The sequence below is a fragment of the Lipomyces chichibuensis genome (assembly GCF_038497645.1).
Source record: "Lipomyces chichibuensis strain CBS 12929 unplaced genomic scaffold V1513scaffold_31, whole genome shotgun sequence".
In the NCBI taxonomy this organism is placed as follows: Eukaryota; Fungi; Ascomycota; class Lipomycetes; order Lipomycetales; family Lipomycetaceae; genus Lipomyces; species Lipomyces chichibuensis.
The window spans coordinates 57898-69509 of NW_027117483.1; the positions used below are offsets into that span (position 1 = coordinate 57898).

Below are 11612 nucleotides of genomic sequence, written 5' to 3' on the forward strand. Positions count from 1 at the left end.
AAATTTACTATAATAGTAGGGCAAGTCTCCGATGGTAAATGCACGAAATGGTGAATACTAGCATTGGTTCTCACAAATATGCTACCCACACCTATGAAACACAAGAAACTAGTAATGCACAAGAACACCAACCCTGAAAGTGCTACACCGACGAGTTTCCGGTTCGCAATCGACACTACACTACTAAACGACACCATCTTGCACACTTGACAACCGAACAACTCCGAGCCTCCTTGTGTGGCACACACCAATTAGCTCATCATCGCCTGTCCATGTCCGCAATCCCGAGAAAGTCTGCCTCACCACAGCAGATCGTTCAAAGCGACGAGCAGCATCGACCTCGAATCTGGATGGTCTTTGGGCTTTCTTGGTGAGCATTCTACTTAAAGAGACAGAAGCATAACCCTCGCAAGGGCAGAGCTGAGTTCGTGAGCCGGGGAAATGTGCCTCCTCCAGTAATTCCAGTGGCCACAATTCTTCTAGACGACAGTCGGCACCCTGATCTCCACCGAGTGTCATAAGAACTAAGCAAGATGTCAAGGCAGACAGGGCATCATTCCAAACGCGATTTACTTCAGTGGCTCACATCTGCACACTCCTACTGCAGATCCTCGCGTTGAAACTGCAAGACCATACTCGAGCGAATGGCTCATCTTGATGATGTAACGCGCAATTGATGCATTTCAGCTATAGCTCCCGCATATTACCACTAATCATTGCAATATCCATCAAGGTCCCGGAAGTGTAATGTCATTGCTCTATACGGAGCCACATGTAGTGAGAGTCGCCGATCGATCGTGCCCGACTAGGACGGGGGAAGTGATCGACCCTTGATTTAGACAAGGCATGACTAACTGTGGTGTAGGACTCTTTGGCCAAATCCAGTCACCCCAAGCAGCACGTGGTTGCTGTGGTTTCTGCCTTCTACCGAGGGGTTGGTACCAACACAAATTCATTGTGGACACGCAAGCACCTGCCAAACGCAATTCACAACTCGATGATCACCCATATACCACCGGCAGCCAATTGATCCGAGTTCTCACTAAATTCTTATTGTGCCTTTTGCATTCTTGCGTGGTACCGGCTACTAGACGAATTACCCCTCATGACTCCTTTTGGACCGGGGATCATAAGAATCTTAGGATTCCCGCTCTTGGCTCTAGTGTCCATAGCGTTTGCCCTGTCCACTACTGGCTCAAAATTGTTGGTTGTTCTCGATCCCTCGATCAATAAGGAAGATTACAGCATATTTTTCGATGATCTAAAGGGTAACAAATTGGGAGACTGCAAAATGTGAGCAATTTACTAATGGGTTCTAGATCGTGACTTTGCCTTAGACTTCCGCAGTGCAAATGATCCTCATCTATCACTCTTCAACTATGGGGAGCGCGCATACGATCATGTCATTTTAACTCTTCCGCCAACACAGAAAGCTCTAGGTCCAAATCTTCTAGCAAAACCACTACTAGAGTTCATGACCAATGGCGGTAACCTCCTGGTTCTGCTTAACCCGAATGAGCATGCTCTGGGCTCCGTTCGCGAGTTCGCCCGTGAATTGGATATCCACTTACCCTTCCGGGATACCAAGCTTGTCGACCACTTCCACTTTGATACCGTGGCCTCGCCGAATCTTCATGACACGGTCATTCTCGACCCCGCGACCTCCCTCGTCTCGCCTTTAATCTTGCAGGTGGCCAGGAGCAAGAAGATCGTGTACTCAGGATCGGCCTTCGCCCTTGGCAATAACCAACTTCTGTTCCCGATCCTGCGTGCAAGTGATACTGCATATGTGTACGATCCGGCTGAGGAACTTCTCGCGTCCGACTCGCCATTTGTTTCTGGCACTCAGGCGTATTTGGTTGCTGGTATTCAGGCGCGGAATAACGCGCGTGCTGTTATTGTTGCCAGCAGCTCCATGCTGAGCAACGACGCAATCAATGCGGCTGACAGCGCGAACCGCGAGCTTGCTGCCGGTATCACAAAATGGACATTCCAAGAGTCCGCCGTTATTAAGCTCGCATCCGTTACACACAAATTGGCCAACACAGCTGAGGAAAACCCGCTAATTTACAGAGTGAAGCAGAATATCACGTACGAAGCCGAGATTAGCGAATGGATCGGGGACAAATGGGTTCCGTTCGTTGCCGACGATGTCCAGCTCGAATTCACGATGCTGGATCCATATTACCGCCTCACACTAAGTCCAGTCGGCGCAAACGGCGACTCCGAGCTATACGCCACGACATTTCAGGCTCCAGACCAGCATGGCATGTTCACATTCCATTTAAATTACAAGCGGACCGGATTGTCATATGTCGAGGATAAGAGGACGGTTACTCTGCGTCACTTTGGTCATAACGAGTTCTTGAGAAGTTTCGAGATTCCGAATGCATATCCTTACATTACGTCCGTGGTTCTCGTTGTTGTAGCATGGTTATTGTTTACTGTGTTGTGGGTGTTCAGCGGGCCGGAGAAGGTGCCGGAAAAGAAGACGCTGTGATGTGCTATTGGTATGAATTGAAAGGACTTGTGTACGACTTAACGCGTATAACGTGTTTGGACTCGATAAAGGCGTATATTTGTATTACATAGAGCCAAATAAAAGTTTGCTTTATCTTTCAAGTTCTGTACGTAGGATGATTCCAAAATATGATCAACCGTCTGTCTAATACCATACCCACCGGTTTGTCAACTTAGTTTTGCGTTCCCCACCGTATGTTCAGTTGCTTGCGCCGGACCATCGGACCCGTAAACCTTACACCGACCATCAACGCGAAGATTGTAAGTAGCAGCTGACCCTTATTAAACGACTTCGACAGTAAATCGAACGGCTGCGATGGTGTGATACGTGTGAAGAACAGATCAAGCCCGTACGCGAATACGAGAACGGTGGACTCGAGGTATGCCGGGTTGCAAATTGTCTTTTTCGTACCGACGACATTGAAGACGTGTGATATTATAAACCGCTTGTCATCGCCGACTAGTGCATCGTACTTCACTAATCCTTCTTCCTTCTCTTCATTGGTCGGGTCCCGGTTTATCGGCCGCCGCGCGTCGAGTAGGCGTTTAGGAATAACCGCAATTTGCGCATTGTCCAGAGTTGCGATGATATCCCGATTCGTAATGCCAAACCGCGACCGAGAGACAGCGAGCGAAGTAATATGCTCCGGGAACAAATACGCCTGGTCCTGAACAAACGGCAATGGTGTCTCTGTGAACGACGAGAAATTCTGTGCATTACTCCACCGCTCATTCCGGACATCCGACTCGTACAAGTCCAGAACGACGAGTTTCTCACCGCGGGTGGCGAGCTCGCTCCAGTAGCTATACACAACCCAGTGCTCACCGACCACAAGCTTGACGCCAGCCGCGGTGTCGACGACTTCATCGTCGTGAAAGGAAGAGTAGAGGAGCCTACCAGAGACGTCGTCGATGAGAAAGACAGCGGCGGATTTTGTGTCTTCGTGTACTGCGGCCACGGCGAGGATGTGTGGGTTGAGGTACTTGTAGAGCACGGATCTGTCGCCAAGAACTCGACCCACCGAGACTGTTTTGTCGTCAGGATCACGGGATGCGAACGAAGTGATTTTGTAAGAAGATGTTGGGAGTGTGAACCTCCAAGTTGGAATGACGCGATCCTAAACCAAAACTTAGCCCCATGCATATCGACAGCAAGCTCATATAAAATATAAGGGTGTATACCTCCTTGTAAATATATCCAACCACAGCGTTATCAATCACTTTTGAGAAGTAGACCGACTTCGAAGGTGAAGATCCGTTCAAGAAATGCAACTGTCCATGAGCTGTCCAAGCGGAAATGTACTGCACGCCATCATCCACAAAAGTGACCACTGACTCGACCTTGTCTCCAAGGCCAAAGTCGGCGATTTTGGAAATAGTCACAATCTTACCAGTCAAAGCATTTATGTAAGCGACGGTACCAAATTTACCAACGACATACAATTTATCCTTTGCATCCCCATGTACAATACCAACAACAACATCTGACTCTAGCACGTCGTCCACCTTCCACGCGAAGGCACCGGAATGCGCTGTGTCGAGCGCTCGTAAGCCGCCTTTTGTCGTAGCCAACACGATGAATTTGCGGAAGCCAAATGTATCAGTCACAGTCGAATTCGGATCAACGGGAACGGCATCATAATCGCCCGACATGAATCGTTGAAAAAAACCAACAACATATTGTGGTAATCCTGCCAGGGCGTTCCAGTGCCGTTTGACTCTGTGGATATAAGCTTGTAATGGGGCCGCATTCTCTTCGAAGAGAACTTCGCCGAGCGACAAACTTTCGCCTTCTTCCTCGAGCTCCACGAACAGAGCGGAGACTACATCTGCGATTGACTCGTCACGAGTCCAGGTGACGCCCGTGATGTTAGCGAGAACATATTCGCCGTTTTTAAAGCCAACTAGACATGCCGATGAGCTGCAGGTAAGGAATTCTATGGGTGATGATGGTAAACCGACTTCAGTTCTACTTTCGACGTTTGCACCATCGGAGCCAAGCGCCAATCTTGAAATCGACCCCTTCGATATTTCGAAAAGCTTGCCAGCACCAACTGCAATTGTAGATTCAGTTGGACTAGTCACACCGACCAGCCTCAGCTTACTTCCCGAAGTACTGTATAACTCTGCCCATGACCTGCCGTCGAGGCCCGCAAGTGTCGCAACAATACCAGTCGACGTCGATGTCAAACTGAATGAAGCATAGGGAGCCTTGGGATCGATTGTGTATACCGACATCGCAGTGTCAGACAAGTTAGCAAATTTAATACTGCCGCCCTCGCCAGGAACGGTCCAAGATATAATATCCGATCCGTGACCTTCAGTCTTGGCGACGGAGGGTACAGCAGCGGCATTTTTGTCGATGACGACCAAATTATCACTAGCTAATTCACCACTTTCGGCGCCCACAATAAAGTATCCGAGACCTTTATCTTGCTTTCTGGTAATTACCGAAACACTCTGCTTCGAAGCAACGATGTCAACCGGGTAGTGTCCCTCTGGAAGACTGTACTCCCAGACCTCTGATCCCGTTCGCCGGCTCAATCGCTGGACCATTCCTCCGCTCAGCAGAACATATACGTCGCCGGCAACAGACACGCCGACCGGCGCGCCGCCGGATAAATACGCTTCCCATACAAGGTATCCAGAATCCTCGATCCAAGCTGCAATATGCGTAATCGAGGCATCTGCCGGCGTTGCAGCAATTAGTAGTATAGCTGAGGAATCTAACCTAATGAGATGCGAATGCTGCGGGACAGCTGATTCATCTAGCCAATGTCGCCATCGGATGGTACCGTTGATTGGGTCTAATGACGCAAGGACAGATGACTCGGAGAAGACGGCAACGGAGTCTGGCGACACGAGGGCGGAATAAATGCTGCCTATGGACCTTATGTGCCAGTCCACGACGAAAGCTTCGTCCGCGAAGAGCGCGCGAACGAACGATGCGGTCACCAGGATGAGGAACAGCGAAAGTGCTCGCACATTCATGGTGTTGAGACCGCAATTGAAATTAGGATGGCTGTAAAGAGTGACGCAAGAGAAGTATAGATCTGGTTGCTGTCGACGAAGTTTGGCGATTCGAGAAGTCTTTGGGTTGTGTCCGAATACGAGACTTTCCGATCACGTGTGGTGAATGCTGACTTGGCAGCACCATTAGTTGTTTGGTTCGCGAAATGCTCTTAACTACGCGTGTCAACTACGCGTGTGTATATTCAACGAAATCTTTAGATCCGTTATTAATTTAGATTTCCATCCCCGTACGCCACTTTGAGTAATGGTAGCTGTAGACACAAGACGTACTATCGATTCTGATCCGGAGCCGGAAGAAGTGTGTTTTTATGTTCTTACAAGTTGTCTTCGTCTGCACTACTGACGTTCACCAAAAAGGCCGACACCTCGATCCTTGATGTCGATGAACTGCAGAACCTTGGTATCAACGCTGCCGACATCCAGAAACTGCGGGCGGCGGGAATATACGCGATTTCGGTACATATCTATGCCCTGTGCACTTCTAATTAGGTTAAGCTGAACAGGATCTAGACTGTCCTGTCTACGACGCGTCGTAATTTGCTGAAAGTGAAAGGTCTTAGTGAAGTCAAAGTCGACAAAATTAAGGAAGCAGCAGGAAAACTTATCGTTTGTATTCCAATGCGGAAAGACAGACATATACTAATATGTAGAATGTCGGATTTATATCCGCAACAGAGCAGGCTCATAATCGACGACGCGTGATCGCAATATCGACGGGCAGTAAGCAGCTGGATAGTGTCTTAGGAGGTATTTGAGCTGGATTTGATGGAAAGGATAACTGCTTAAGCATGCCTAGGTGGTATCAAAACTATGAGTATCACGGAAGTGTTTGGTGAATATCGGTGCGGCAAGACACAGTTGGCGCATACATTGTGCGTGACAACCCAGCTGCCCAAGGTAAAAACGTCTCTCATATTGGCATGCGTGGTTCTGTGTTGAAGATGATAGGATTTGGGCGGAGCCGAAGGTAAAGTAACGTATATCGATACTGAGGGCACGTTCCGCCCTGAACGGTAAGGACCTATTGATTATGCGGCTACAGTTCGTAACTAACTGTGTAGGCTACGCGATATTGCTGAGAGATTCGGCGTCGACGCCGATCAGGTATGCGATAACATTTCGTACGCGCGCGCTCTCAACAGCGAACATCAGATGGAGCTTATCGAGAAACTCGGGAGCACGTTCGCAGATGGCAGTTACCGTCTCTTGATCGTCGATTCAATTATGGCGCAGTTCAGGGTTGATTACTGCGGTCGCGGAGAACTTAATGAGCGGCAGCAAAAGTTGAATCAGATGCTTGGCCGACTGAATCGGCTTGCTGAGGAGTATAACGTTGCTGTGTTTATGACGAATCAGGTGCAATCTGATCCTGGAGCTTCGGCACTCTTTGCAGCCGCGGACGGACGAAAACCGTAAGTTTTGCCAAGTGATTGAGGACATGGCTAACTGTTTGTAGTGTTGGAGGACATGTTTTGGTTTGTAGTTTGCAACGGTGGGATTGCAACTTGGCTGACTGACGACATAGGCGCACGCTTCTGCTACACGAATTATGCTGAGAAAGGGGCGAGGCGAAGAGCGAGTCGCGAAGGTATATATGAAATTAGTTTATTTTTGAGACATACTGACGCGGGATGTTCCGTAATAGCTTCAAGATAGTCCAGGTATGTGGGCATTTTTGGGGTCTATCGCGTTCGATATGAGAATCTAATATGGAGTAGACATGCCCGAACGTGAAGCCACATATTGCATCGGCGAGGGTAGAATTTATTTCGTGCTGGTTCTTTGTTGATAGTGATTGCTGACAAAAAAAAACAGGTGGTATCCAAGATGTTGCATAGACACGACGGATTGCTAAGTTGCTTTGGTTTGCTGTTGACGAAATCTGTTGCTCTGTAAAGCGACGGTTAACACCATACGCGATACGCCAGACTGGAATGCGATTGCTGGTATTTGATCGGCGTTAGCAGTAACATTGTAAATTGCTAGTTGTCTATTCTCCTGGGTGCTTTAAATAAACGAGAAACTGCAATTGAATGACTTGATGTAATGACGATTTGAAAAACTATCTGACAAAACTCCTAGTCAATGAATGTGTATGTATATACATGCACCGAAACAATACTCCTGATGCTGAAATAATCCATGATAACCAATGTCCTATGATACAAACACACGGGTCGCAGGTTGTCCCATAACACGGTAAACGCCGAACATATATCCAACGCCAAGTTTTCCCGATCAAGCTGGGTCCATCAATCAATCTTAATATAACCCGTGTGTACCTCGATCGCATAACCAATTTAATCCGAGGTCTTCGTTGTCAGCATTTTACTGCGACTCATCAGGTTTCCGATATAATCCTGCAAAAATTTATTTTCGTCTTCGAGCCGCTCATATTCACTCTTGACCTCCAATATCCGTTCTAAAATCGCCGCGAGCCCGTCCTGCATCAACTTTGCCTCTTTTCTAAGCGCGGACGCTTTCTCCAGTCCGAGCGTGTCCTCTAATGATGTTGGGATTAAACTAGGCGAAGCAATCAACGTAGATGGCGCGGATGAAGGTTCGACGTATATTTTCTCGTGAAGCTGTTCTATTGACTGTTCGTCCCCAAGCGACGCGGGGACGTAATGCTCAATTTCGCGCGGTTGGATTGCTTGTGCAGATGGCGACAGCTTCTGTTGTGGTGATGATGGCGTCGATGAGGTGGTGAATATGGATTGCGGTTGTGTTGTCGGAGCAGTCGACGAAGCAGGGTTTGAGGATGGCTGGTCTCCCCATACCGATGTGGACGACGCGTCGTCGAAAGCGTTGGTGGTGGCCATGGCAAACCAATGGAATAGATTACGCGACCAAATATTAAGTGAGGGAGAAGGGAATAGGGGAGGAATGCAAAAACAAATACTTAAGAGGATTATGGGTGGATGAAAGCAGGGCAGGAACGGCCGACAGATAAAAAGGTGAGAGACCAGACAAAGCGGCGGGGCGTGCGAGCGGTTTGATGTTGGACGTGGCTCGGGATAAGCCACGTGTAAATGCGCGTGTTGTGGCATAATAGTGGTGTAAATACGGCGCATACAGCCCAATGTGGCTGAATGTAGATGTTGTTGTATCTTCTAATTGCTGAAATGACGTCATTTAGCTTTGGTGGAAAAGTCAAAGCAGGGTCCACACAGCCACATGCCGCCTAACGCGCTTGTCGGTTTTGTGCACATGCGTGGCGGTGCACTTCTATAGTGTGGCTCCTATCAGCAGACGAAAACTTCGCCGATAATTCCCGATGTTATAAAACTGACAAAGGTCGACAATGATTCAACTAATGAGTACTAAACGTAATAAATTTCCCATGCGGTCGACTTGCCTTGGTGGATGCTGGTATTCGTCAATTCGTTGGTTTGATACAAGATTGCACAGCTTATGGATGGTATAATTATTATTGGCCAGGCCGGAGTTTGGCAACTCTTGTCACTCCCCTTTCCCTGTATCAACTTAAGTGGCAACGCTAGCCGATAACACTTAATTACAATACGGGAAAGTCGTATATGGCTGAATGACGATTACTATGCGTGCCTTGTCTCATTGAATTTATTGTTAGTCCAGCAAAAAACTTCAAGCTGAGTGTCGCTTGAGCTGGTTAATATGGGCTTGCAATAATAAAGAAGAAATTGTCCGAAGAACTGATGCCATTTCATTAATTAACCAATATCTGCCTGCGACAACATGTGTCGCCAGTCTTCAATCAGGATTATTTCCAACACACCACTTCTGACAATACTCCTGTCCTCCGATAAGATATAAGCACCATAATCAACGCGATCATGTATATAGTATATAGACGCATTAATACAACAAACAAAATAACTCCATCCGGTGATAAGAAACGACCCACAACGCGAAATTTTAAAGAATGCCCTATCAACAATCAAACACCACCATCAAATATTATTCTTCTATTAAACACGTAGATGTGACTAAATTAAACGTGCACCCAAAACCCCACAATGTGCAACTTACCCTGCAGCCGTTAATGAGCGATTATGATTAAAGAACGCAGCCCACCAAATAATGATACCCAAAAGTTACCCCAAACAGACTGTACTGAAATTAATTTGGAACCATGAACATCTAAAATTATGTACCATTGAAAAATGTAGCAATCCGCCGTAGAATTGTGATCGTAACTACAGTCTACTACTGTGTATCCTGGTATAGTCGTTGCGTCATGTAACAGGCGTATTGCTGTACTTTTGTTCATTGTCATTATTATCACATCCCCATTCCGACAAAGCAGAGCATCGCGATCACCAGGCCTAAGCACGAGCATGACCCTCGGTTGCTTGCCGCCAGGACTTCGCGCACATTAAGACGTGTCGCGATGCCTGCCAACTTGTCTGATGACGAGACACACTGCGGTTGGTGTTTCGAGTCCGACCGCGACTCAGCCGGTGGCTGTGCTTGTGTCTCCTGCTCGAAGAGTTCGGGAATAGACTCTGCTGGAATAGATGTTGGGAGCGACGTCACAAATTCTTCATTTGTTGCCGCGTTCTCTACTTCTACTTTCCGTCGTTGAAGAATGTACTCATCGCTCTTTTTGCCTTTCTCCTTTTCTTCTTCCTCACCCTCATCCTCATCTTTTTCCGCCTCCTCCAACAATCCGCCCGCAGTCCCAGTCGGCGGCGACACAACCGTGAAAGTGCTAATGGGAGTTGGCCGTTCGTTTTTGGCTGGGCTTGCCTCGCCAGCATCGGTCGAGACAGACGACATGACTGAGATATTATTGAATTTGTATATGCTCTTGGCGAATGCGCGTAACAGTAATGTGGTCTTTGACGACGGGCCCAGAATCGATGAAAGAAGATGGGTCGACTGTGGTGGTGTAGGAAGTAGTACTATTGGTGGCTTATACAACTGTAAACCTGGATGCGGGGTTGTAGGTGCAGGGCGGACCGTGGGGTTAGTGCAGAGCCCTAGTTGAAAGCATGCCTGGTCATCTATCAGCATATGGAAATAATTATTGTTAAGTCTCACAACATACCGAGTTAACAGAACAATCAACTGAGCCTTCTAAAGCGCACAGATTGTTCGCGTACTCTCCTTCCGCTAAAGCTTTGAATAACTCCTGTTCCGGCGTTATCTGTTCGTCAACAATGGCAGCCTTACTCGTTATTCTCTTCTTTGGAGGCATGCGACACGACATGAAATCGTCGCCTATCGAGCACGCACTCTTGCCATCTGTACTGTCGTCTGACACGTCGGCGACAGCATCCACACTGTCGTCGTCGTCGTCAGCAGAGCCTGGACACGTGTACGAAAGAATAGAAGCGATGTGCTTCCGGCCGGCCGAAGAGCACGAGTCGGACTGTGTCTTAGACGCGCCGGGGAATTTAATCAGTATACTGTCTAATTGTGATGAAAACAGCTGTGTAGAGTATAATAGTGCGACGATAGATGCTGAAATGGTTGAGAGTGTCGCGTATGAGAGTGAGAGAACAGAGGATGATATTGACGACGGTGAAGACGAAGTCGACTGCGAGATTCCAGCAGCTGCCGCAGCTGCACGAGACGGAGACGACGACGACGACGAGTCTGAAGGTGTCGTGCCGGTACCGTCGGAAAAGAGACTAAAAGTCAAATGAGCAGCGCATATTGACACAATGCAGAACGATAGCGTAAGCAGGAAAAGTCCTGCGCGGATGATACGCATTGCTGGAAGAAGACAGCCCTTGCGGGACTCATGCGGACGTTTAGCGACCGCACTGCACGTAACTCAAGCTACGGACTAATTTCGACAAATAATTTTCACGCGTCCGGATGATTGTATTACAATGAGACGGAGCCAACAATTCCTAGCGGAGCGTAGTACGCGCAGGAGATGACCTCGGACTGCGACTGCCAGTGAACACCGGGCGATCGCAGGATTTAGAAAATTCGCGATTCGTCAGTCGGCGGCAAGCTGTTGATACGTTCGCAAAATAGGCTGATGCAAGCGTTAAAGGGAGCACAGGTAATGGAGGCGATTGTTGCTGCGATGAGGTGCTAATGGTGGGAGAGCAAGAAAGTAG

The 11612-nt window shown here is 48.0% G+C and overlaps 5 protein-coding genes across 5 annotated transcripts; 2 read left to right on the forward strand and 3 right to left on the reverse strand.

The window, feature by feature from the left end:
* Nucleotides 1-812: 812 nt before the first annotated feature.
* Nucleotides 813-2769, forward strand: V1513DRAFT_182570 (Dolichyl-diphosphooligosaccharide--protein glycosyltransferase subunit WBP1). The gene is made up of 2 exons (XM_066894286.1): nt 813-1268; nt 1320-2769. Exons 1-2 carry the CDS (start codon nt 1106-1108, stop codon nt 2498-2500), a joined length of 1344 nt encoding a protein of 447 aa, XP_066752053.1. The 5' UTR covers nt 813-1105; the 3' UTR covers nt 2501-2769.
* V1513DRAFT_480534 (uncharacterized protein) lies at nt 2557-5655 on the reverse strand. The gene is made up of 2 exons (XM_066900336.1): nt 3703-5655; nt 2557-3638 (listed from the first exon to the last, which is right to left on the reverse strand). The coding sequence occupies exons 1-2, from the start codon at nt 5509-5511 to the stop codon at nt 2694-2696; spliced, it is 2754 nt and encodes a 917-aa protein (XP_066752054.1). The 5' UTR covers nt 5512-5655; the 3' UTR covers nt 2557-2693.
* Nucleotides 5656-5675: 20 nt separating this feature from the next.
* Nucleotides 5676-7629, forward strand: V1513DRAFT_449583 (Rad51-domain-containing protein). The gene is made up of 12 exons (XM_066898700.1): nt 5676-5851; nt 5911-6009; nt 6064-6159; nt 6204-6300; nt 6350-6450; nt 6502-6566; nt 6615-6965; nt 7010-7028; nt 7079-7141; nt 7199-7214; nt 7272-7310; nt 7369-7629. The coding sequence occupies exons 1-12, from the start codon at nt 5798-5800 to the stop codon at nt 7389-7391; spliced, it is 1023 nt and encodes a 340-aa protein (XP_066752055.1). The 5' UTR covers nt 5676-5797; the 3' UTR covers nt 7392-7629.
* V1513DRAFT_449585 (uncharacterized protein) lies at nt 7411-8505 on the reverse strand. The gene has a single exon (XM_066898701.1). It carries the CDS (start codon nt 8373-8375, stop codon nt 7854-7856), a length of 522 nt encoding a protein of 173 aa, XP_066752056.1. The 5' UTR covers nt 8376-8505; the 3' UTR covers nt 7411-7853.
* A 1221-nt stretch (nt 8506-9726) lies between these two features.
* On the reverse strand, nt 9727-11482 carry V1513DRAFT_183395 (uncharacterized protein). Its single transcript, XM_066894287.1, has 2 exons — nt 10586-11482; nt 9727-10533 (listed from the first exon to the last, which is right to left on the reverse strand). The coding sequence occupies exons 1-2, from the start codon at nt 11252-11254 to the stop codon at nt 9817-9819; spliced, it is 1386 nt and encodes a 461-aa protein (XP_066752057.1). The 5' UTR covers nt 11255-11482; the 3' UTR covers nt 9727-9816.
* Between the last annotated feature and the right edge of the window lie 130 nt (nt 11483-11612).

Coding starts and splice junctions, on each gene's coding strand:
- V1513DRAFT_449583 (XM_066898700.1), top strand. CDS start 5,798: ATGGTAGCTGTAGACACAAGACGTACTATCGATTCTGATCCGGAGCCG. Junction 5,852..5,910: donor CTGATCCGGAGCCGGAAGAA/GTGTGTTTTTAT, acceptor TTCACCAAAAAG/GCCGACACCTCGATCCTTGA. Junction 6,160..6,203: donor AAGCAGCAGGAAAACTTATC/GTTTGTATTCCA, acceptor ACTAATATGTAG/AATGTCGGATTTATATCCGC.
- V1513DRAFT_480534 (XM_066900336.1), bottom strand. CDS start 5,511: ATGAATGTGCGAGCACTTTCGCTGTTCCTCATCCTGGTGACCGCATCG. Junction 3,639..3,702: donor TTGGATATATTTACAAGGAG/GTATACACCCTT, acceptor GTTTTGGTTTAG/GATCGCGTCATTCCAACTTG.
- V1513DRAFT_183395 (XM_066894287.1), bottom strand. CDS start 11,254: ATGCGTATCATCCGCGCAGGACTTTTCCTGCTTACGCTATCGTTCTGC. Junction 10,534..10,585: donor TTGATTGTTCTGTTAACTCG/GTATGTTGTGAG, acceptor ATAGATGACCAG/GCATGCTTTCAACTAGGGCT.
- V1513DRAFT_449585 (XM_066898701.1), bottom strand. CDS start 8,375: ATGGCCACCACCAACGCTTTCGACGACGCGTCGTCCACATCGGTATGG.
- V1513DRAFT_182570 (XM_066894286.1), top strand. CDS start 1,106: ATGACTCCTTTTGGACCGGGGATCATAAGAATCTTAGGATTCCCGCTC. Junction 1,269..1,319: donor ATTTTTCGATGATCTAAAGG/GTAACAAATTGG, acceptor AATGGGTTCTAG/ATCGTGACTTTGCCTTAGAC.